This window comes from Dermacentor variabilis, chromosome 1 (assembly GCF_050947875.1).
Source record: "Dermacentor variabilis isolate Ectoservices chromosome 1, ASM5094787v1, whole genome shotgun sequence".
Taxonomy (NCBI): Eukaryota; Metazoa; Arthropoda; class Arachnida; order Ixodida; family Ixodidae; genus Dermacentor; species Dermacentor variabilis.
Genome location: NC_134568.1, coordinates 165,894,294 through 165,919,457, shown reverse-complemented (window position 1 = coordinate 165,919,457; position 25,164 = coordinate 165,894,294). Strand labels below are relative to the sequence as shown.

Here is a 25,164-nt window from a genome sequence, read left to right as displayed (position 1 = left end):
TATTATTAATATGCCAAGCATCGACCATAAGACGCGCTTATTCGTTCCTATGCCTGCATAAAACTGTTCTGTCATCAAATTTTGGAGGGCATTTACAATGCGACAGTGCAATGAACGGTTAGACGGTTTCTCCGATTAACGACATAAGCGTACTGATACGCCTTTTTTTTTTGCAATAACCTTTCCTCTTCCGATTCCCCATTATGGGCCTTCAAGCCATCACTCAATAAATACATCTTGTCATCATCATCATTGCGATAGCAACTATATGGACACTCCAAGCGCATTTCCGCCGCCGCCGCCGTGATGGTCTGTCCAAGTGCGGTAACATCGTGGCCACGCGCTGTATGCTCTGGATTAGAGTGAAAGTCTGCGAGTGAGCCGAGAACGATGGTGGCTCGATCTCGCGCGTACAAGGGCGGAAGGCGCAGAAGAAGCGCGCCGTCTTCCATCGCGCGCAAGGCAGCACGGGTGTTTTACTCCGGCGGCATCTGCGTATGGCGCGGCTGAGCGTGGCCACGCCGGCACCATATAGAAAGCCATCTGCGGTGAGACAGAGTCTAGGCAAGCCGAGGTCTGATAGCTTCGCGTGCGCTGTGTTCTCGCAGCTTAGTTGCACTGAAACGAGAGGCAGCACGAAGGGCAATTCGCTCACTGCTGCTGCCGCTCTTCCTCGCGCCAGAGTTTTGACAGCGAGTGTCCGCGGCCATCGAGTAATATGTGTTCATGTTTGCAAGTGCGCACGCGACGCCATGCTTGCTAATTTAGTCAGTAAACGAATGTTTACAAGCTTATACGGCTGATAAAGCTACTAGCCTTACTTCGTATAGCTGTGCACTAATTGGCTATCGCAATCGATGCTTCGCCTTTCGTGCAAAACTGCGACATTTTTAAAGCGCAGCTCCTAGGCACCCGTACCTGCGGCGAGCGTCAGCGTTATGCCTCGGCGTAAACAAACGAACGAGCGTAGCGAATGATGAAAGCGAACGCGCAGCGCAACGGGGGATGAAAGAGGTGATGAGGAAAGCGGAAAGGAGGGCGCAGCGGAACCACGAGGCGGAAACCGGAGGAGGGTATGGCGAAAGCACGAGAAGATAAAGCCACCATAAAGAAGAGCATAGTGCGGCGACGATGGCTACTAGATGGCGCCAGAGTAGCGCGCATCGTCTGGGAGGACTGCCGGCGGCGGCTGATGTGAATCGCGCCCACGCGTCACCCACGCGCTGGCTATGGCGATCTCCAGCTTAGCGAGGCAGTCGCGCCACACTTCGCTCCGTTTGCAACGCGCGGCACAAGACATATTGTCCGCGCCAGCTAATATATCACGAAATTTCGCATTAGTGAGTATCGTAATCGTCGGTGAATTTTTTTCTAACATGAATCCCATCCAACTAGCTCAACTTCCTGTCGTTCCAACCATTCTTGCCGTGTACGGCTGTATAATTTAGTTTGTGCACAACAATGTTGCAACAAGTCCGTGCATTACTCGAAAACACCCATGCAGTGATTGCTAGTCCTAACGCTACGCCTAAAGTCTTAGCGTTAGGACGCAATCGCGGGCCGTTTTCACCCCGGCTACTGCGCTTGTATCTAGTGACTTATATTGACTTCCACCATGGTAGCATGACGATCAGCAAAAAAGGTGCAGCAGATTTTTTTTTTTTTGACGGTAGGTACTTTACATTGCAGGTATGAACAAGAGCCAACAATACTGAATTTTGCTTACATACAGCTTGACAAGATGGAGTAGCTAACTGTTTGTGAAACATTCAATAGTGAGAGAGACAGTGCATAAGGTCAGGGGGGCCTGGCCCCCCCTCCATTTTTTAACAAGGGGCTCGTGCCCCACCCCCTCGGCAGGCCAACTGTAGCACTGCGGCACCCACTTGACAAGCGCTGGAGTTTATTTTATTACCAATAGTGCCTTGTGAAGGGCAATTCTAACTCTCCAATCTCTCAATTAAGTGAATTAATTGTCACTAAATCCTTAATTACGTGCTCCTATTCTTTGGCTCGTTTCACTGTCTGATCCTGTAATTAAACGCTTCACTTACACAGGGTGTCCCAACTATCATGCAGCATGATCTTAAAAAAGAAGCCTGGGAATACACATAAAGAGCTTCAAGCAGCCATTCACGCGGCAATTTTGCGTGTATTCACGGTGTTCTTTCATGCTTGGAAAAACGCTTTTATGTAGTACATATTGAGCAACAGAAAATTGTATCGGGAGTTCTTTATGTTGCTCTACAATATTCTAAGTAACACTTCTTATCTAATTATATTATTTGATAAGTTAATTAAGACTAATTATGTAATTAAGCAGTATGCTAAAAAATAATCTGAGTATCTCCAAGCGACGGCAAATAACATTACCTTGGTTCTGTCCAGCTACTGGCATTTGCATATGTTTAAATCTTGGTGCATGATAGTTGGAACACCGTGCATGTGTGTGCATGTGTATATATATATGTATACATAAGCGTGTGTGAGCGTGTGCATGCTACACTGGTTGCCGTCCTATGAAAGCCCCCCTTCCACTGAAGAGAGACTTTAAGCCCTGGATGGAGAGAGAAAGATAAAAACAAAGGAAAGACAGGGCAGTTACCAGAGGATACATCTGGTAGAAAAAATTTTTAAGAAATCGTATGCTAGTAGGTAGGTTGGCCAACTGATTGCACAGTTCGCACGGGCACCAGCAGTGGCAATAATGGCTCAGTGCCATGTATATAACTAGCAATATGCAAAATTGCAACTGGCGGGTTTGATTGTGCAATCATTTCCTGTACTTTTAGAACATTTTGTTGCTAAATGCTTACAGACAAGCTTTTAATCACCAGAAGTGTTTGCAAATCTTTTGCAGCCTTTTTTTTTACTGCTGCAACATAAAAAGCTCCCTTTTACGAAAAATTTATTGAACAAAGTTTTCAACTGCAAGTAACTCTGTTATATGTAGGCTTTACTGTATTTTTGACTAGGAAGCTGTATGCCTTATAAATTTAAGGAACATGGCTCACAACTTTCAGCCCTACCTTCAGACTAGACGGCCTTTAGTAGGATAAGACTAGGAAAAGGCTTATCTAAAAACCTTATCACTTAGTGCAGGCTTCAGGAAGGAGACGATCGATCTACTTGTAATGATAAGCCAAAAGTTTGTAAACGCTGACACAATGCCTTGAAGTAATTTAAAATTGCTCGACCTGTTTTGACAAAATACAGAGAACAGAAAAAACAAAGTAAAAAAACTAAACATGCAAGATAGATCACGGCTTGTACGACGAGGCACTACTGAACTGCATCCAGATCTAGGAAAGATATCTTCTTGAAACAGATGAAGTGACGACATGCTGACACACTGATTGTTTGCACTTTGAGATTTCTGAACTGTCAACTTTTGAACTGCTGCACCAATTTTGGTCAAAATTTTTGGGATGGTTTATTGTCTTGTCACAGAATATGTTCCAAACTTCAGCACCCTAGCACGAAAAGAAAAAAATAACTTATAGCTGTAATATTAAACAATCAGGTGCGTCAGCTTATCACTAACATTTCAAAAATGATGAAGATGTATTAAATGTTTGTGATTAGACACCTTCTATATGGTTCATAGTGTAGGAAAAGGCCAGCTGCATTTACATATTCTTTGTCATTTTCGTAAAAATGTCACAACTCTAAAAACGAAGTTCATTTTTTGGTTGTTGTCATTATACATCAGACATCTGAAAATGTTTTGTGTTAGAGAATATTTAGGGATTTAAAAAGTACCTCATCATGTTCCTGACAAAATTTCAGTCTAGAAGCCACCTTGTAAGCACCTTTTGGTGAAGCAGTTTGGAAATGATAGTTTTCCTAAAGGTTTTGTTCGGCTTAAATTAAAAGTGCAAAGTGAGAAGAATGAGCTCAAAGATTTCAGAAAACACTATCTTAAGACCAAAAATTATTAATAAAAGTGCCCTGCTTTATAAGCTTGACCCTCCTCTTCAATTCGAACCTGCTCTGCAGAAATTGCTTCAAGTTGTCTCCACTTTTTCTTCAGCTCTAGAGCTGTGCAGCGCCCTTGTCTGCGCTCGTAGATAAGGGTGCCGCAGCAAGAATCATGCCTTTCTTTTTAATTTTTTACTTTCAGGTCTGCTGTACTCTCGATTAAAGGTCTCCCATGATTAAAAAGTGCCAAAAATAACCTTTCTAATGTGGGCATTTACTCAGTCTTTAACTTCTTGCCCACTTTGTGGCCGCAGCTTGAATACAGCGATCGTGGGTGCTTTCTATGGCGAGTGCGCACCATCATCTCTAGAAGAGAATTCATTTTATTCTTTTCTATGGTGCATACTGCAACCAAACTTGGCAATGAGCTTCTTCGTACATCTAGGAATCCAAAATAAATAAAATGATAAAATTCATTTTTTTGGCGAAAATTTTGATTTTAGCCCTGCAACACCCCTTAAACTCCTGCCTACAGCTGCCCGTGTGACACTGGCCACCACAAATGATTATCAAGACATTGTTCACATGCTCATGTAGCTGAATAGTGAAGCAATGGCCCATCTGACTAATGTATGTGACATACGATAAGGGAATATACAGAGTGTCCCAACTATCATGCACCAAGACTTAAAAATATGCAAACACACCATACCTGGACAGAGCCAAGGTAATGCTGTTTGCCATCGCTTGCAAATACTCAGATTATTTTTTGTATTCTGCCTAATTACATAATCAGTCTTGCAGATGAGGTTAAATTTTAGCAAAACTGTATCGATGTCATTCACTAACAAGAAAAATCCTTTTCGTTTTTCGTACACTAACAACACACATCAACTAACGCGCATGAACGAGTTTAAGTACCTAGGTGTAACATTCTGTTCAAACTTGAATTGGTCTAGGCATATAGATTTAACTTACTCCAAGGCACTCAGGAAACTCGGGTTCTTAAAACGTACATTAAAAGATGCAACCAAAAACTGTAAGCTGACGGCGTATAAATCTTTAGTAAGGCCTGTACTTGAATATGCATCGGCGGTCTGGTCGCCTCACTCCACCAAAGATATTATTAAACTTGAAAATGTGCAGAAAAAAGCAATAAGATTTATATATAAGCGTTACGACCGTCACTTCTTTCCCACAGTTCACGCCCGCACGTTATCACTTGACACACTTGAACACAGACGAACATGTGATCGCATTATCCTACTTCACAAGATTATCAACAAGCGTATTTATGTTGACGCCCCCTTCTCTTTCGCCAGTTCTTCAGCACGTGTCACGCGCTGTTCCAACCCGCTTAACATCGTGCCGTTTATGCCGCTTTTAGATAGCTACAAATTTTCATTTTTTCCTTTCACAGTTGAATTGTGGAACGATTTAGATGGCACGTTACGTGAAATGTCTGTTGATAATTTTGTGAGAGAATTGCCAAATCATGTATCTTTTTCATGACACTGTACTGTTTCCTCTGTAAAGCATTACACTCACATTTGTAATCATGCACTTTCCTAATATTGTTTATGTATAATCTTCTGTACCACTCCTGCAATGTCCCAATTCATGGGATAGCAGTATTTGTAAATAAATAAATAATAAATAAATAAGTCTTAATTACTACTCAATTGAATAGTTTAATTACACATGAAAGAAGCCCACGAATACACGCAAAATTGCAGCACGACTGGCCACTCGAGGCACTTTGCGTGTATTCACGGGCTTCTTTCACACTTGGAAAAACACTGTTATGTAGCACATATCGAGCAACAGAAAGCTGTATCAGGAGTTTTTCATGGTTCTCTACAATTTTCTCAATGACAATTTTTATCTAATTATAATATTTGCAATGTTGATTGGTTAATTAATTAAGACGAATTATGTAATTAGGGAAGTATCTAAGTATTCTGAAATTAGGCAAGTATAATCCAAGTATCTCCAAGCGACGGCAAACAACATTACCTTGGTTCTGTCCAGCTACGTGACATCTGCATATCTTTAAATCCTGGTGCATGATAGTTGGTACACCCTGTACACAACCCTCTTTAATACACAGGACACTGAGAATGTGACGCTTCTCCTTGCACTGCTCTTGCGTTTCGACAGAATTTGTTAGAGCACAGTCCTTAAAATTTTTTAATCTGAAAACAGGACATTCCATCCAAGTGTTAATTGACTGTGTGACAATATATGAAAGCAAGACGAGGTATGGCACAATCAGTATGTCAGCGTGCTGTTGGTTCATCAACTTCAAAAAGAATTATTCTTTCTAGGGCAAGGTGCTACAAATGCAGTGCAGTAGTGCTTTGTTGTGAATGAAGTGCTATATTGTTTGCTTGTTTGCTTGCTCTTTCTCGCTGTCCATCTGTTTCTCTCCCTCTGTGTGTGTGTGTTTGCGGGGTCATGAAATACGCAATCTGTGCGTGTCCTCCTGTCCCTGCCTTGTTCTTCAAGTCATGTAATTATGTTATATGAATTAGCCTGCTTTCAATCTTTACTAAAAAACACTCTCCTGCCCATGCGAGCCATACTGCTCACATGGTCATCTAGATCCAAGGTTTATTCGCTTGTTGCATCAATTATCTTCTTACAGCAAAATGGGGATGGAGATGAGGCATCTCCCACTGGAGCTACGCATTTATTCACCATTTGATATATCCAAGCCACATCAGTTTCACACTCCATTACCGCATTAGAGGATAGGAGCTGACGCTGTGTATATTAGGACCAATCTCGCAGCTGTTCAAGCAGTTGACACACAAGTGTGCGGTGACGGCAACACGACTCAGTACAGCACAGGCTACCTGTCAAGTGAATGCATGCCTGTGAGCACATTTGCCGACACAAGGGCTGAAAAACTGTTGTGTGACATGACAGGGCATAGATTCGAGTTCACAAACCACAGGTATCTAAACAAGCGCACGCCTTGTTTTGCTGATGGAGGGTGAAACGAGGTGTTGGCGACAGATGTGAATGCCCAGTAGCATAAGCTCGATTGTTCACCTTTAATTTTGTAGAGTAGTATCGGAACCTTCTAAGCAATCCAGCCAAGACCAAGGCACTGCATCATGGAAGGAAGCAGCCTTCACTCAGTTCTTTCAATAAAGAAGTGGCTTATTACAATGAGCTTTATTCTGTTTGCTTTTCATGCCTTTTAGCAGTTGGCACAGATATGAAGAACTACTGATTATAACGACTGCTGTTTGTTGAATTATTCTCTATTATAAATGGGTTTCACTATATGTAGTTTGGAAGGAGTGTTAATACTGGCTATTTATTGTATCAAGTTCTAGCACATACAATGACAAATTGTTTCCTGCCTAGACACAGCGACAATATCTAGTCTTGAATGTATATGCATTAAATGTCTACATTGTGCTTGCGAGATATGACCAGAGAAATCACAAACTGGAATCTCAACTATTTTGTCTGCCATGTTGTAGAAATGTACATTTGAACTAAGAAAGATATCACAATGCTCAGTGACATGCAACTGTACTTCCTGCTCAGTACAAAATCATGTAATTTAGTGGGAGAGCCACATTAATGTTGCAGTACAATTCCAATGCTCCGTGACTGGGCAATGTACTGCCTTAGAAGCACTCAAGGAAGCTGCACAATCAAGTGGTCATTTGTTCTGGCAATCTGCGTTGCCATGCCTATCTATGTATTTTCACACTAATTGCACTGATATGAGATTTTCAGAAGTGGCATAAGCTCTCAAGCTAGATTGAACCTCGGGCTTGGCCCATGATCACTCGCCCCACTACAGAAGCAAGTCATCCAAGGAGGAAAATTCAAAAATATGGCAGGGTGCCCCCCTCCCTCTTCCACTACTTACGGGATGGTGAGTTTGTGTTTATCTACGCATCTTGCATGCAGATGATCATGCTATATAGTACCAGCTCTGACAGCAGTGCAAGCCGTCAAGGGCATTGACCACGTAATTTTACTTTAATAGCCCAAACTAACAAAGGGGGGAAAATAAAAGCTCCAGGGACCATCTTAAGCAAAATTAATTATTGATAACACTGGCTCTCTCCAAAGTATTAGGAACTAATATGAATAATAGGATTTTATAGTAAGCATAGCTTCTGAGATCAAAATGTTCTTGATATTCTAGATAATGCCTTATTAACACCTCAGGATTTGTGTAAACATATAAGCTGCTGACAAGTGCCATGATAGTTTTCACAGCAAAGCACACAGAAGCGCAATGCAGCTTTGTTTATTGGCTTTTCATATGTACAGTAGAAACTTCCACTGCAGCAAAACGATACTTCAGAAACCAGGAAAAATGTAGAACTTGTACACACAAAGTTTTAGCAGGCACACACTTTGAAACATTTCTTGTTCTGGTGCTGTTAGCACCCCTTACACACATACATAACGCTTTTCTCGGTCAATTTCATTCACACATTCAGCAGGAAATAAAATATGGCACTTTTTTTACATGTGAAACAAAAGCAATAGATTTGCACTGCTATATACTACATTGCACTGACACTGACTTTTGCATCCAAGATAGAAATGTATGCACAGCACTCACACACGATGACAGCAAAAAATTTCCATTATAAGATACCCTTCATGAATTAGGGAAACAAGAATAGAATTGCAAGCAAGAGACAAAAAGACCACTGTCACAGAAAGGACAAACGATAAAACATGGCAGACCTTTACACAGTAAACAAAGTGCCAAATAGCAAAACAACTAATACGAACATTCAAAGCAGCTACTGTCATTGAAGGATCACCCAGCTGTCAACTGCAGCGATTGCACCACCACTTGAGGCACAGAGGACATGTGATAAAGCCACTACCATCATAATAAATCTTCTATATCATGCGCTAGTGCCTTGTAGTTTTTTTTCTTTTCTTTTTAACAGGCACAATATGGATCACCATGTGAACAGTACACGAGGGACTCCATATCACTATAGCTAACAAAATACATTTGCAGGCCACCCATAGCAACATGAACTTCAGGATCACAAGTAAGCAACTTTGAGTGTGTAGATCAAACACCAAAGCAATGAACAGTAATGTCAAACCAAATAAAGTGCTGGCTATGTGTGTTCATGAATACACTTTATATGGCACATACCGCCCACAGCAGTCAAAGCTGCCAGGGTATAGAAGTAGCAATCACATGGTTGGTAAAATGCAAGCCTGAGTGCCATTTTGGTAGAATAAAGACACAAATTTGTCAATATACTGTTCTCAAGAAGTCATTCGAGGGTATGCCGCCAGCTAGCAGCATCAAATAAGCAAAAAAAAAAAAAAAAATCCCACAGCCACCCATTGATTTCTCACAGAAAGGCTGCAACTTACTTCGTCTCAGTGTCTTTTAGGCTTGCAGTCAATTGTGCCACCTTTTGCTCCAGCTTTGCAGCTTGCTCTGTTTTTGCCTTTAGCGAGGACTCACAATCCTAGATAAAGAAATTTAAAGAAAAAAAGCATTTGCGATTTAACTCTTTATTTGGTGACATGTCACTTAATCTGAATAAGAAGTAAAATTGTTGATTGCACACAGATGCAAGGTTCAACAATTATAGTAGTACTAGAAGCAGTAGTTTGGACAACTGGTACAAATGGTCTTCCTTCATCTCTTAATATAACTGAAGCATTGTTTACCTGAAGCTTGTTGAACAATTGGAGGTTAATAGCTTTGATATCCTCCAGTTGCCTGCGTAGGCTCACTATGCTGTCCTGCTTTTCATGGATGTCCTTTTCAAGCAATTTCAATGCCATCTCTGCTTCCTGGAAGAAACAAGCACACATCCTAAGTGGGGAAAAAACAATGATCATGTTAAATTAATATGCGCAACCAATGCAAGGAGTTATTTGAATAAATACTGCATATGGCACTCGTGGAGCGCACATTTGGTTTGCATTTAAACCAACGAATTAGTCCGTGTAAACTTGTCTCCTACGGTTAAGCCCTTTTATACCAAACACGGATAGTATTTTGAATTCTTGGCAACTACAGAACAGGGGAAGTAAGTACGTATATCTTTGAATATTCCCTGTAAAGTATAGGATAACTGTGTGTCGCCATTGTAATGTGTATCCACTGGAACATTGGCACCCCATTGGCACCTCCTTTGCTCTGCATGCGTGGCACACTGGCCAAGCTTGAAAAGGCCACAATTACATTTTGCATATTATGTTACCCTAGGCCGATTTTTCACCTCCTAACAGGACTTGTACTACTCCCTAACTCATAACAAGTTGATGCAGTGTGTCAAGCAATGTATAACCAGAGGTAATGATGAACAATTGTTTATTAATAAGTGTCTTGTTTCCGTTTAATGTTTCGTGGAAATTCTTTCATTTTATTTAAGCTCCATATATGTAGGGTGGGAAGGAAAAACTTTTTTTACGGAAATCAGGGGTTTGTATTGGTTCTAGCGCAGCGCCTGTTCTCAGCAACATTTTTTTTGCTTATGTGGACAGAAGAATTCAAAAGAACATCAGTGACTTGGTTGTTAAGGCTGTGCGATATGTTGGCAATTTTCTTGTTATATTGTGAAAACCAGTGATGCACAAAGAAGAGTTGTTGATATGTTAAAGGTGTTCAGGGAATGTGCTGAAGGCCTCAGTTTCACATGCGAACTGCCTGCTGAAAATGAGCTACAGTTGTTGGACTTCAAGATATTATTTTCTGAGTTAGATCACATTTCCTGGGAGTATTCCCCTAGGGTAGAGAAGCCTTTACTTGGATTTTCTTCTGATCACTTAAAAGTAGCAAAAAGGGGTATTTGTGTTTCTTGCATACACTCTTCTTTATGTAACTCATGCCACCACAGGGTGCGACTCAGTTTCGAGAAGCAAGCATCTAGACTAAAAGATAACCAGGGTACCCTACTGGTGTTATCACACGCAAGAGCTTGTGAAAAGGTGGCAAAACCCGTTAAAGGCATTCCAAAAAGAGCATCAGTTGGCGACGTTCCTAAAAGTAGAAGGAATGTTTCACTTCCATATGTGCATATGCTAGCACACGGGTTAAAAAACGTAGCAAGCAGTTACAAGGTTGATGTTGTGAGTGTTGGCCCCAAGCTTGGTCAGGTTTTTCCAGCTGTCCATAAAAAAATGAATGGAGTGGTCAGTGACAAACGTGCAGGATGTTCTGTCAATTATTAAAACATGGATTGCAAAATTCAAGTTGTTTATAAAATACCGTGCTTTTGTGGAAAGGTTTACTAAGGGCAAACAAATCTATGTTTAAATATTAGGATCCAGGAACATGCGCTCAATGTAAAGAATGGCACTGGTTTGCATTTGGCAGTTCACTGCCGCTTAAGATTGTGTAAACCAGTTTTCGATAAAACTGAGATTTTGTACAGGGACAGAGTGCAAAAAACAAGAGAAATAATGGAAGCCTTCTACATATTTTTGGAGGGTGACAGATACATCAGTCAACCATCGATAGCTTTGTCACAGGCAGAAGTGTCATACCTTCGGGAGCGTGTGCAAATCAGTTCTTGATTAGCCAGCTTTGCTGTTGCCACGTGTATGTTACAGTACTTCCGTTTTCTCATGCACACTTGAGAGGGTGGTTGTTCTCCTTCCAGTATAGTTTTCAACTTATTCTGTTTTCTTTGGAAATAAACTGTTAGTTGCGAGTAGCGCCCATGTTTGTCGTTTCTTTCTTTCTTGTCTACCTCTTTTCCGTGCACTTTTTCATTAAGATGAAACCCAAGTTACAAGTCTGAAAGATCCATCCTTTCACTTTCATTATTGTTCTAAGCTTTCTCCTATGAGAAACACTATTTGAAGAAGTAGCATACTTTGCCAATCTGTTAACGACGCTCCTGTGAACAAGCGAGAGAAGTATTATTGAACTGCAGTCAGCAGGGAATTTACAATCTTTTGTCAAAAGCAGTAAACAGTTACTTTCTCTCACATCTGCATTGCTTTCATCGAAAGCACTTGGTCCACCAATGCTATTGGCTGACTTCGTTATTGCAAGAACATTCTCAGTAATACATAATTGCTAATTTTTAGTTAAATAAATAAGAAATGTATATGTCTGCGACTTCAAAAAGATAGAAAAATCATTTAGTCTTTGCACTGCGCAAGGCCGCCGAGATGGCAGCGGCGTGCTGCGTAGTGTAGTCTACCGCGGCTGCCACGAGGTGCTGCGACGAGCCCTTTCACCGCCGCGACACTCAACTATTGGCCAGGGCTTTGCCCCCTCGGCTTCTCTGTGCTGCAGCTTCCAGTGCACTAGCAGAGACGAAAAGAGAGAAAGCCGGGTATCGGTGCAATAACCCCACTTTTAGTTAAAGGGTTCGAAAACTTTTTTCGGCACGAGATTCGTGAGACGACACACTTTAACAGTGAGGCCATTCTATGATTACAGTGAAACCCTGGTTTTACATCCCCCAGTTTTCTATGACGCAGGTTTTACGACGGATTAGCGCAGTCCCGGCGAAGTCCCCATAGAAGCAATGCATTAAAAACCCCGGTTATCCGATGCAATTTTACGCCTGACCCGCATTATTTGACGACCCTCGCGTTTCTCTCTCCCCCACCATCAGCCACCCGCAGCGCTCGTTGTGCTGAAATAGTGCCTTTTCTTCTCCACAATCACTTTCTCCCTCTCTTCCGGTGGTGTCGCCTCTCATCGCGTTAGGGACGAGTTTCTCTCTCTCTCTCTCCCCCCCACCAGCAGCCGCCCGTGACACCTGCTGTGCTGAAATAGCGCCTTTCCTTCTCCACAATCACTTTCTCCCTCTCTTCTCCGCAGCGTCACCTCTCGTCGCATTGGGGAACCGTTTCTCTCCTTCTAGTTTCCCAGCAGCAGATCGCTGACAAGGTAGCGCGGAGAGGCCTAGGTTTATCGCACGTGTTCTTCATCGTAATCTTAGTGACCAGCATTCAGCGGAGATTTTGAGTTGTGTGGAGCAACACGACGCACGATGTCCCGAAAGCGGACAGTTCTGTCACTCGGTAATAAGCTGAATATTATTGAGGAAGCGGAAAAGCAGCATGGATCCACAAAAGCCAGCATTGATCGGGACATTAAGATACCCGAATCTTTGCTTAAGACGATCCTGGCAAACAAGCGGTGATATTGCAGAATGCCAACAAGTTCGGGCTCAAGCGGAAAGTGGCAAAAGAAGGACAGCATGAGAAGTTAGAAAAGGTTATCGTCAAGTGGCTGCATCAAGCACGGAGCTCTGCGATCAACGTTGACAGCTCCATTCTAAAAGAAAAGGCGGACCTTGTGGCATTGCAACTGGGCATCAACGACTTCAGGCATCGAACGGGTGGCTGGATTGCTTTAAAAAAATTGGCTGAAGGCTTAGCTTGGTTAAGCCTGGAAGATTGCGAAAGCAATACCCTTGGCTGCGCCTTGGTTCGACTGATGGTGTGGACATGGTTGGCCTTTGTTAAACTTATGGCTATACATCATCCGACATAGCGCAAGGCAGCGCGCCGACCACTGCAAGGAGCCGAGCTGTAGCCCCATTTATCCTCCTAGCGTGACGTCACACCAGCGAGCGCCCTCTCTCGGTAGCGCCACAGCAGCGGCGCGCAAGGCTTCGCCTCCACCATCGATGCCGCGAGCTGGGGGCCCGTCTCTCGGTCTGCCGTGACGTCACACCAGCGAGCGCCCTCTCTCGGTAGCGTCGCAGCAGCGGCGCGCAAGGCTTCGCCTTTACCATCGATGCCGCGAGCTGGGGCCCCGTCTCTCGGTCTGGCGTGGCGTCACACCAGCGAGCGCCCTCTCTGGGTAGCGCCACATCAGCGGCGCGCAAGGCTTCGCCTCCACCATCGATGCCGCGAGCTGGGGCCCCCTCTCTCGGTCTGGCGTGACGTCACACGGTCCCGTGACGTGCAGCTGTGTAAGGAGGCGCCACGACCACCGATGGGCCGAAAGTGCAAGCAGTATTGCTTTCGCAATAAAATGAAACAGGATTGTGTACAGCCGCTCCTGCAGAGAAAGCGCTTCCGTGGATGTTTCGACGGTAAATGAGTGGATGGAGTCACCGCCGGAGATGATTGCTGCATACAAGCCCTTCAATGCAGGTGGCGGTGGTCAAGCATGAGCAGACAATAGTCAGCTGGTTGCTGAAGTATGCAATTCTTATTGAAATTCGAAACGCAGATTTTTGCTTGCTTCAGCCTGTTTATTAAGCTGCATCAATAAATATACACAATAGCAGTAGGAAGAAGCAAACTGATCGAAACACTCTTCTTGATTGATGTCAGCTATCAGCCAATAATAGCCATTTAGGGAATCTTGCTTATGATGGCATATGCAAGCCACCGGCAGCTTCGAAGTAGGTGCAGAGGAGGCTGCATTTAAAAAGACAGCGTTTGGGGGTCTTTGCGCTCTGCTTGTAAGCTCCACGTGCCATGCACAAATGAAAAATTTGGCTGAGGTGTTCCTAGCTGCACATGCGATCCGCGAACTGTTTTTTCACCAAGCTCGAGGTGTGGTTCAAGACCCCTATAAGTGGCAATGCAGACAAAGCATCGCCATCAATAAATGCTTTCGTCTCCTTTAAGGTTTCTTCTTTTTTTACAGAGATTTAATGTCAAGCATGTTAGCCCTGTGCCAGACAGACAGCTGTAAATATTCTAGCATTTTAAAGGCTGTGTTATTTCCAGTAACAGGCCTGGCAAAACAATGATATCACAAATCATGGATGCAAGAGTATTGGCAACTGTCCTTCATGATTAAGCAGCTGTCAAAGATCCCATGGATGGTCTATAGATGTTTATAGACCACAGTAGACGTGAAAAATATTTTTTTTCTTGCAGGCAAGTCAAGCATCCTGAAACTAGTTAGCATGTGTGCTTATGTAACCATTGTAGTGCACTTCGCAAATTCAAATAGCATGACCAGGTAATAAAAATTTCTTTCTTCACCATTGCTTTCATAGTGCTCGCAAGCTTTTGCTGATGATAGTTTTGATAGTTTGCTGATACCTTTCAGCAGCTATATCTAAGGATGCACATGCAATGCATTACAAGTAAACTTTGCAATAACGAAATCGGCAGGGAACGGAAAAAAATTCGCTTTCGCGAGAATTTTGTTGCGAAATGAGACAGCATAGATGGGTAATGCATCGTAAAATGAAACTTTACTGTCAAAATTCCGTTGGCCTGCTTTGGCAAGCTTGCTCAAGGATACAGAATTGCATTACCAACAGTCCAAAGTGCACCGCATGCGTCAATCAGCAGTGGCAGCACTGCCGTGGAGCAGTATTCTAGGTCAATTGCTTTCCGAGATACGATCACTTTTGCAAGATTTTATCTAATTCAGCAATGGATGCAGAACAGCAGCACTCTACATATGCAGCAGCATTTCTCCAGTGCACACTGTCGCCCGCAGGCACCGCCATGTCCACTTCCAAGCACGAAAGTGATCGTATCTCGTATATCCGAAGACAATTGATCATAATTACGGCCCTTTCGTGCAAATCTACGTCCGGCACTGAACCCGCGCGCAATCTCTCTCGAGTGGCACCATAACCAGCATCTTTGAAGCAAGGGATCCAAATTCGCGGATGTATCGCTCAATCACGGCTCAGTGTATGGCACTCCATGCTGCGACTGCCATCTCAAGCACCATAAATAATTCCGCGTCGGTGGGACATGGACTTCCTTGTTTTTGCTGCATTTTTCATACCGAGGCGCACATCATGCACTGCACTACGTGTGCAAAAAACTGTCGTCACATGTCTGTAGCAACATGCGTGCAACTTCAAACGGGTGATCAACAAACAAGGTGGTGGCCATGATGTGTTTACATCGCAAGCGATTGCTTCCGGCGCTTGGTTATTTTTGTAAACGAAAATGGCGGTGCCCATGCAAGTGTAATGGGGTGCTATTTTATGCAATTCTAGTGTAAAGAAATCGCATTCGAGCACATTTTGGAGCCTGCTAACCTTTCGCGAGTAAGTAATATGTGGGGGTTACGTTCCAGCAAATTTCGCTGATGCGGGGTTGTAGTACAGCAACATTTCGTTGTCGTCAAGAAGTACAAAATGCACCGAATCCTATGGCCGTTCGCCGGGGACATGAAACTATTTCGTTGCTGCGAGAATTTCATTGTCGTGGGATTTCGTTATCGCAGGTTTCGACTGTACTACAATGCCACAAATCAACAAGTCCAGGAACTTACCTGTCTCCTGTCCACTTCCTCAGACAACTGCCTCCGGACCTCTGTGTACAGCGAGTCCAGACCAGCTTGGTTTGCCTGCAGTGTTTCCCTCTCAGCACACATGTCAGCCTTTGCATTCTGTTCACATATGAGTAAAAGATGAAATAGACAATCAATCTTCATGGTTCTCATGAACTGCAGTGATTTGTTCACTGTAACATAAGCCTCACTAAACAGGCAATGTACACACTCATTGCTATTGTACTTCTGCCTTTCATGTCTTACATCATTACAGTTCAAAGTTCAAGATTAATGTTAGAAAGAAAATTGCGAGTATTGTGCCCTGCATAATCACAGAAAAGGAAGCGAGTAGGTGGTGAAAGATCCATCACCCAGCCAAACACCAATACGCTTAACGAAAAAAGTGTGGCCCTTATACCCCTGTTTCAAGGGCACCTTCAAACTCCATTTAACTCCTTCATCTTTACGCCAAGGGAGTCAAATGGAGATTCGGCAATGGGAGCTCGGCAACGACCATTACGGCTGGATGGAGCACTCTCATTCCCAGATAGCTGCAGCTGCGATGAAAACTACGCTAATAAAAATGTCATAAGTGGCTCATTTACAAATTTTATTTTTATTAATATTTTATGCCTTGGTTTACACACCAGGTAATGGGGGTTTCTAATTTGTTTTTAAGGAAATAGTGCCTGTACCCTCTACACCAATGCTTCACCATGCCACATCGAAAAATGTTGTTCCGCCATTTCGTTTGTTTATCTGCTTCGTCACTCATATGGAAGTAGATGAGCACACGCACGATTACACAGCACAGAATCACAACTTGAAGCGCATCGGGTGAACAACTAAAGCTGCTCTGCCCACGCACGAAAGCAAGAGCGCAGTGTGGCCAACATTGCTTTCAACTTCGCTATGCTTGGAAAACAAGTCTTGCAGCAAGCCAGAGCATACTCTCTTGCTGTGATATTATTAGATTACATACTGCACTAAAAAACAACCTTTAATGGCGACTGTATATGTGAGCAGTTGTACACAAAAATAAGCGCAGCAGCGCCGTTTCTGCCCCGTGCGGCCCCCGTCGAAAGATCGCAATGTGCCGTGTAGCACAGCCGCAGCTCCATTGCTGTAAATCTCAATTAGGGAGTTTCATGTCAAAGGAGCTTGCGGGTGCCTGTGTGACAGGTATTACATAGGTGGTTGCTCAGTGGCTATGGTGTTGGGCTGCTGAGCACGAGGTCACGGGATCGAATCCTGGCCACGGCGCCCGCATTTCGATGGGGGCGAAATGCGAAAACACCCGTGTGCTTAGATTTAGGTGCACGTTAAAGAACCCCAGGTGGTCAAAATTTTCGGAGTCCTCCACTACGGCGTGCCTCATAATCAGAAAGTGGTTTTGGCACGTAAAACCCCAAATATTATTATTATTATTAAAAATATACAACATTCTTCAACCACATATAAGCTTACCGTGTGTGTGATGAAGAGAACATTCATTAAAGGTTTTTAGTTACATTGGATTTGTCTTCCAGAAACGTTTTATCTAAATTGGACTTATATGGACTTATATATGGATGGACTTATATGGATGTGGATATGGATGGACTTATATCAGCCTGCTTTAAAGCTAAACTAATGCATACCTGCCAACCTGGCGAGATAAAAAATCGGGAGACTTTATTCGCGCCAACAGGGGGGGAGGGGTTGCATCACTGTTTCAACTTCCGGTGGCCTTAGCAACTCGGTGAAACATGCTTTTCATCAGTATTTTTCATTTTTGCAACCATAGACCACTGCATGTACCACACTTCTTCATTAAGAATGTCCTCTGGAAGACTGTACGCCTGTAGTGTGGCAAACTCAGCTTCGAGAGCATCTAAAGCGTCTTCAGCAGATTCATTGGCATCTCGGGACAGCAGCTGAGGGAAACTCTGAATAAAGAAACGAAAACTCAAGAGTGATACCTGTGAAATTTCAGGTTGGCCACCTCCACATTCTTCATAGTTGCGTTTCATCAGAGTTGCGTTTCAGAGTTGCATCTACATTCATAGCGCTTCGCCTTGTCTCACTTCAGAAATATTTTCCGTAGAAGAGGCCCAACGTAGTCGCTGACACTAAGGGGTAGGTTGTGTTTGACGAGGAATCACATAAACAGGCGCTCCACACGTATGACACTGTCGTCACACTTGTTCCGGAGAAAGTTCACTATGTTGCCTTGCTGCTCAGCGGTACGAACATAGCTTTGATGCTTCGCCGTGGAAACGTGCAGTTTCAAGTCGCCGTTGACACCGTGAGACACGCTGACGTCACTTCCAAACGTTCTACAATATGTAAAATGTTCTTTTCTTGATGTCAAAAAGCACAGAAATTCAGAAGTTCGCAATAACTTCTGCAAATACCTTTTCTTCGACTTTGGTAGCGCCATGGCATCAAGCACACGAAAATTCTAACTTTACACAGTGCACAGCACACACGGCCTAGCCAACACTAATCATACACAAAAGCAGCAGCAAAAAGATGCACCATGGAGGAAAGCATGCAAGAACTACATTGGCTCTGGTTTTGGGCGGCTTACTAGGCGCTGTAGTCGGCTGCTTAGTCGATGATACCGATGGTGCTAGTGCTGCCGTTGTTCGTGATGCTGACGATTACGATGCGGCTGTAGATTCTGCAGTGCCGGTTTCGCAAAAACCATTATTGCGCGAACAGAGACCACTTTTCGGGAGATATAAGATAGTGATCATACAATCGGAAAGTTCAGTAAAAAATCGGGAGTCTCCCGGGCGAATCGGGAGGGTTGGCAGGTATGCTAATGCATACTGATCTACAAGAAAAAATCTGAGGACACCTAAGCACTTACAAGTTGTGAATGCAAAAGCATTAGTGTCCAATTGAATGCCGCTAAGCGGTCAGAGTATTGCACTGTGAGTAATGTACTGTAGCAGCATGTGCTGCCTGAGCCAGAAAGCAGCAGCAGCCTGCGATGCCAACGCTGCATGCCACCGACGTCCTGCAAGACGAGAAACTGAGCAAGCAGCAGTGCCCACCAAGGCCGTCAGGCGCGTGGAGCAGCTAAGCCCAGTGGGGGTGAGGGAGGGATACGCACTGCATGCTGGCTTCCGAGAATGAGAGGGTGCCGTGGCACAACTGGGATGCCCTCTCCCCTCACGCAACACCTGGCGTGCTACCACAGGAGCAGCTGTTCCCTTTCGCCCGCTTTGCTTCATCAAGGCGCACTCGTGATGTAGCGTCGCAGCCAATGGGACTTTGGGTGCCCTTTCGCAGCTACAGACTACAGATGCCGGCTTTTTCCCTGAATGGACCATGTGACGCTTTCACGTAAAAAAAAACTGTGCGTTTTACACTGCTACGGCACTCATTATGTCGCAAACCTGAAGATGGATGGGGAAAATAAGCTAGAAGGTGTGTCATGGGGAAGATGATGGAACCACGGACAAGTATGAATTAGACAATGTTACAATATATTGAAATAACCCTCAAACAAAAAGGAATGCAACCACAAAAAGGTTTTTTCCAAGCCTTGGACTCAAAAATAAGAGGAACGAACGAAGGCTATGTAGGCTTCATCTTTTCAGATTATTCACAACAAACCAGTGTAACAGCATTAAAAAATCGCGCCGAGCTTGAAGCCTTATCCCTTCATCGTAATATATCTCGTTTAACACTATTCCATAAGCTTGACTATCACGTATCTCTTCATAACGAGTTCATGTGTGAACCCTCAGAAATTTTTCCGTGTCATAATCATTCTTGCAAAGTCAAATGCATCATGTGTCATTCCCTCGCATTTGGTCAGTCATTTATACCTTGCACCGCGATAGAGTGGGATAGTCTGCCATCGCACATTGTCACGGAAACAAATGCCTCGAAATTTACAGACGCTCTGTGCAGTACTATTGCATACCTAATATATAACGTTTCACTCCCTGATTTGTAAACTGAATTTTTTTTTCAAGTGCTGATAACCAAAGTCTCTATGACATTGTCATAGTTTGTGCAAATTATTTAAAGTTGCTGTACTGATAACTATTTTATTTGGTTTCTTCTGTGTTTTTACGTTTATGCACTGTAATTAATTTTATCCCAATTTTGTTTTTGTGTTGTATTTACATTTATGCCCTGTTCTTTGGCTCAATGATGTAACCTTCACCCAATGTAATACCCTCTCTAGAGGGACCTCTGGGGTTATTGTGAAATAATGTAGACAGTTTTAGGAGAAGTGGGTGGCTGCCACCTCACGGACTGCCTATAATATGGCAGTTGTGGGACTACACTGCTGCAGTGAAATGCCATATGAGCAGGCAGCTGGCATGTTTACCTAGTGTGGATGGGCATTGCTGTAGTGGATTCACCCAATGGACTTATACTCCCTAGAAAAACATTATTATTGCAGATGGACTCTTTTTGTACAATCAGCCTCAATCTGTCTCATTGTGCTAATTTGCACCCTCGCTAATCGCAGACCTGTGCCCCTTGCCAGTGAGAGGTTGCCTTTTTTGCATACCTTGGTCATCCAGTAGCCGAGCCTACCTTTTGTACTAAATTCTGCCACGGTTGGAGCATGTAAAGCACAATACTATGGCAATACACACATTCACAGGTTAGACAGAAACAAATGCAAAGAATCCTGTCTGCTTCCACACTTCCAACAATATATTTGGCTCATCACTGAATATTTGAAAAATTCTGAATACTCATTTTCCAATCGAATACAAATATTTAGTACATTATATTTGGCTGGTATTCAAAATTTTTCAATAATATCTCAACCCCTGAACTAGGGTCTATACCTTCTCCTGAAGACCCTAAGCATGGAAAAGATGCAACTAACCTGAAGCTTGCGCTGATGGTCTTCGACAATTGAGTCCTGGTGCTCCCTGAGGACACGATTCTCTTCCTCCAAAGTGAGTATCTGATTTTTGCTTATGGCCAAGTCTTCTTTCATCAGTGCATTGGTTGTCTGTAGCTGCTCCACTTTTTGCTGGAGGTTTGTTACCGTAGCACTGAAACGGTACAGACAAACAAAACCATAAGCAACACTAGAATTGTAGCAAAACTGCTAAAGATAACCAGCAGCAAAATCCATCAATGATCCAAAACCAGCAATGCATGCGCTCTGTGAACACAAAATTTATTACATAAAGAAGTTCTGCTTGCATTTCAAATTTCATTTCTGCATTTTTCTTTTAAGCGACATAAGCATTGACCCAAAATTTTTACTTCAGTGACAAAACATGTGCAAGCTAAATAACTATTCACGCTTCTAGAGCACTGAGCTACAAATAAAAAAGTTGTGCAATTGTGTGTAGAAAGTACATCATCCTGCATGTTCGTAAAATTTATATTGCTTTTGATTTAGAAGCCCACAGGAGTTCCATAGGACATGGGAGCTGAGAGAAAGCAGAACCTTCCCACAGCTAAGGCTTGCAACGTGCAATTCAGAGAGGTGCATTTTGTAATATGCAACTGCATTTCTTAATACCATGCCTAAGCTTTGGTGAAATTCCGCTTTTTTTTCAGTAGCACAATTGTACATATGGGAGATGATGTTGGCTTTAGAACAATGCAATATAAAGGACCAGAACACTAAGCTTCTGTCACAGCAGAAGCTACAGAAAAGTTAGTTATCGCTTAATGGGATTGCTTTCACTAAGTATGTCTGACTGGAAATGGCCAGCAGATATGTAAGGATTTTGATCATGAAGTGCACAAATCAGACCTGCTCAAACTGATGAACATGTCAAAATCGTCAGCACTCCAGTGCTCTCCGATGCAAAAACTTATGACAAAGAGTGGTTTCTGTGTATGGCATGTGCAGCTAAGCAAAATCTGAAGCTACCTATTGTCATCACTACTGTAACAGCTGCAGTTTTGTGTCTTCCCTCAGGGAGGACGCAGCATACTTTGACGTGTGTGCGATGTCAACTGTGGCTCCTTGCTCCCAAAAACTGAACACGAGTAGGAATTACAAAAAAGTATTTGAAGTACATTGGTACACACACACACACACACACACACAGTGCTTTTCAACAGCAGCAACAAATCTTTCTCATCATCATCAGCAGCAGCAGCCTATTTATGTCCTGTGCAGGACGAAGGCCTCTCCCTGCGATCTCCAATTACCTCTGTTCTGCGCCAACCGATTCCAACTAGCACCCGCAAATTTCCCAATTTCGTCGCACCACCTAGTCTTCTGCTATCCTCTACTGCGCTTCCCCTCCTCTTTATACCCATTCTGTCACCCTAATGGTCCAACGGTTACCTGATCTGAGCATTGCATGACCTGCCCAGCGCCATTTTTTTCCCTTAATATCTATTAGAATATCGCCTATACCCATTTGCTCTCTAATCCAAACCGCTCTCTTTCTGTCTCCTAAAGTTATGCCTAGCATTCTTCGTTCCATTGCTCTTTGCGTGGTCCTTCACTTGTTCTCAAGCTTTTTTGTCAGTCTCCAAGTCTCTGCCCCATATGTCAGCACCGGTAAAATGCACTCACTGTATACTTTCCTTTTCAATGATAACGGTAAGCTCCCAGTCAGGAGCTCACGATGTGTGCTGTATGCTATCCAACCCATTTTTACTCTTCTGTGAATTTCCTCCTAGTGGTCAGGGTTCCCTGTGATTAGTTGACCTAGGTAAATGTACTCCTTCACAGACTCTAGAGGCTGACTTGCAATCTTGAACTCTTGTTCCCTTGCCCGGTTAGTTATCATTGTCTTCTGCATATTAATCTTCAACCCCACTCTTACACTCTCCCTGTTAAGGTTCTCAATTATTTGTTGTAACTCGTCCACAGTGTTGCTGAATAGAACAATGTCATCGGCAAACCGAAGGTTGCTGAGGTATTCACCGTCGATCCTTACTCCTAAACCTTCCCAGTTTAATAGCTTGAATACTTCTTCCAAGCATGAAGTGAATGGCATTGGAGAGATTGTGTCTCCTTGTCTGACCCCTTTCTTTATAGGTATCTTCCTGCTTTTCTAGTGTACAATTAAGGTGGGTGTGGATTCTCTGTAGATATTCTCCAGGGTATTTATGTAAGCAGTCTGTACTCCTTGATTACGCAATGCCTCAATGACTGCTGGTATCTCTACTGAATCAAATGCTTTTTCGTAATCTATGAAAGTCATATAGAGAGGCTTATTGCACTTTGCAGATTTCTCGATAACCTGATTAATGACATGGACGTGATCCATTGTAGAGTACCCTTTCCTGAAGCCAGCCTGCTCCCTTGGTTGACTGAAGTCCAGTGTTGCCCTTATTCAATTGGAGATTATTTTGGTAAATATTTTATATAATACTGGGAGTAAGCTAATGGGCCTATAATTCTTCAGTTCTTTAGCGTCTCCCTTTTTGTGGATTAGTATAATGTTTGCATTCTTCCAGTTTTCTGGGACCTTCGTATAGAGAGCCGCCAGTTTTTCTAGCGTTATGTATTCTCCATCTTTGACTAAATCGACTGTTATTCCATCCTCTCCTGCCGCTTTTCCCCATTTCATGCCTTGCAAGGCCCTTCTAACCTCATCGCTAGTTATAGGAGGAGTTTCTGTATACTGTTCATTATTGTTTCGAATAGAGTACTCTCGAGTCCTCTGGGTACTGTACAGGTCAGTATAGAATTACTCCGCTGCTTTTACTATACCTTCCAGGTTGCTGATGATATTACCCTGCTTATCTTTCAGTGAATACATCTTTGTTTGTTCTATGCCAAGTTTCCTTCTGACTGATTTCAGGCCATGTCCTTTTTTTATGGCTTCTTCAGTCTTTCTCATGTTATAATTTCTAATATCACTTATTTTCACTTTGTTGATCAGTTTTGATAGTTCTGCGAATTCTATCGTCTCTCTTGAGTTGGACATTTTCATTCTTTGTTGTTTCTTTATTAGGTCCTTTGTTACCTGGGAGAGCTTGCTGTTAGGATTGGGGGCTCAATCCCATCGTTCACAACCCGTTGTCAAGATTGGAGTCCGGCATGAATTAGAAGGTAGCTGGCCCATGACGTCGTCCAACTTATCCACGCTGAGGACGTTGATGAAGGGAAGGACTGCTTCTCATTGAGAATGAGGAATATGGGTTTATTTACAGTATTTACATGCAGTTCATAATTCTAGCATGACTGCGAGAGAAAGTAAGTCAGCCTAACATGACTGCTTGAGAGAGTGTCTCAGTCTAACATGACTGCTTAAGAAAGTGTATCAGTCTAACATGACTGCTAGAGAGAGTGTATCGAGCATCCGCACAACAGCCGTTTATAAACACTCGGTCCTCCCCAGATTCCAAGGTGGCGGAAACGTTCGTCCAGTCATCGTAAACACGCCGCCTCTCCGCGGGACGGTTTACACACACACACACACGCACACACATGCACACAGGTTCACGGTCCGAAACCGACATCACACGGATTTCGTAAAACTCGGTGCGGACCCTCGCAGTGCGCCCGGGTAGCCATTGTCTTGCGTGTTGGTCGGCGCGTGAGAAGAGGTCTCGGACATCGTTCCCGCGGCAACTCCCCCACTCATAGCAGATCAGGTCCGCGTTGGTGGGTTCGGTAACAATAATTGGCCCGCCGAACTCATTCAGTCACAACGGCGACGAGGCTAGAGCATAATGATGGCGTTCCTTGAAAGTTGACGCCGCCGCCGTTGCAACTGGCTGGCAACACTTGCACCTCGGCTGGGCCGTTCTTAACATTGCCTACTGGTTGCCTTGGTGCCTTGCCTCACACTTCAATTGCTGCTTCTGAAGCCAGCCTAGTTACGGTTTCATTCATTATCTCTACGTCATCTTCATCTCTCTGTTGTAAGGCTGCATATTTGTTTGCAAGTACCAGCCTGAATTTGTCTGCTTTTACCCTTACTGCCTCTAGGTTGACCTGTTTCTTCTTGACCAATTTTACACTTTCTCTCTTCAAATTGAGGTGAATCCTAGCCCTCACTAACCAATGATCACTACACTTTACCCTACCTATCATTTCTACATCCTGCACTATGCTAGGATCAGCAGAAAGTATGAAGTCAATTTCAGTT

General features: G+C 43.4%; 1 protein-coding gene across 3 annotated transcripts in view; it reads right to left on the bottom strand.

Annotated features, from left to right (window-relative positions):
• LOC142587778 (RUN and FYVE domain-containing protein 2-like) overlaps positions 1 to 25,164 on the bottom strand; it is a 108,854-nt gene that overhangs the window by 33,364 nt on the left and 50,326 nt on the right. For all 3 annotated transcript variants that reach the window (XM_075699040.1, XM_075699030.1, XM_075699050.1), the window contains 4 exons: positions 20,970 to 21,141; positions 16,121 to 16,237; positions 9,613 to 9,738; positions 9,310 to 9,407 (listed from right to left, as the gene is read on the bottom strand). In XM_075699040.1, coding sequence (XP_075555155.1) covers positions 9,310 to 9,407; positions 9,613 to 9,738; positions 16,121 to 16,237; positions 20,970 to 21,141 — 513 coding nt within the window. The remainder of the gene's footprint in view (positions 1 to 9,309; positions 9,408 to 9,612; positions 9,739 to 16,120; positions 16,238 to 20,969; positions 21,142 to 25,164) is intronic.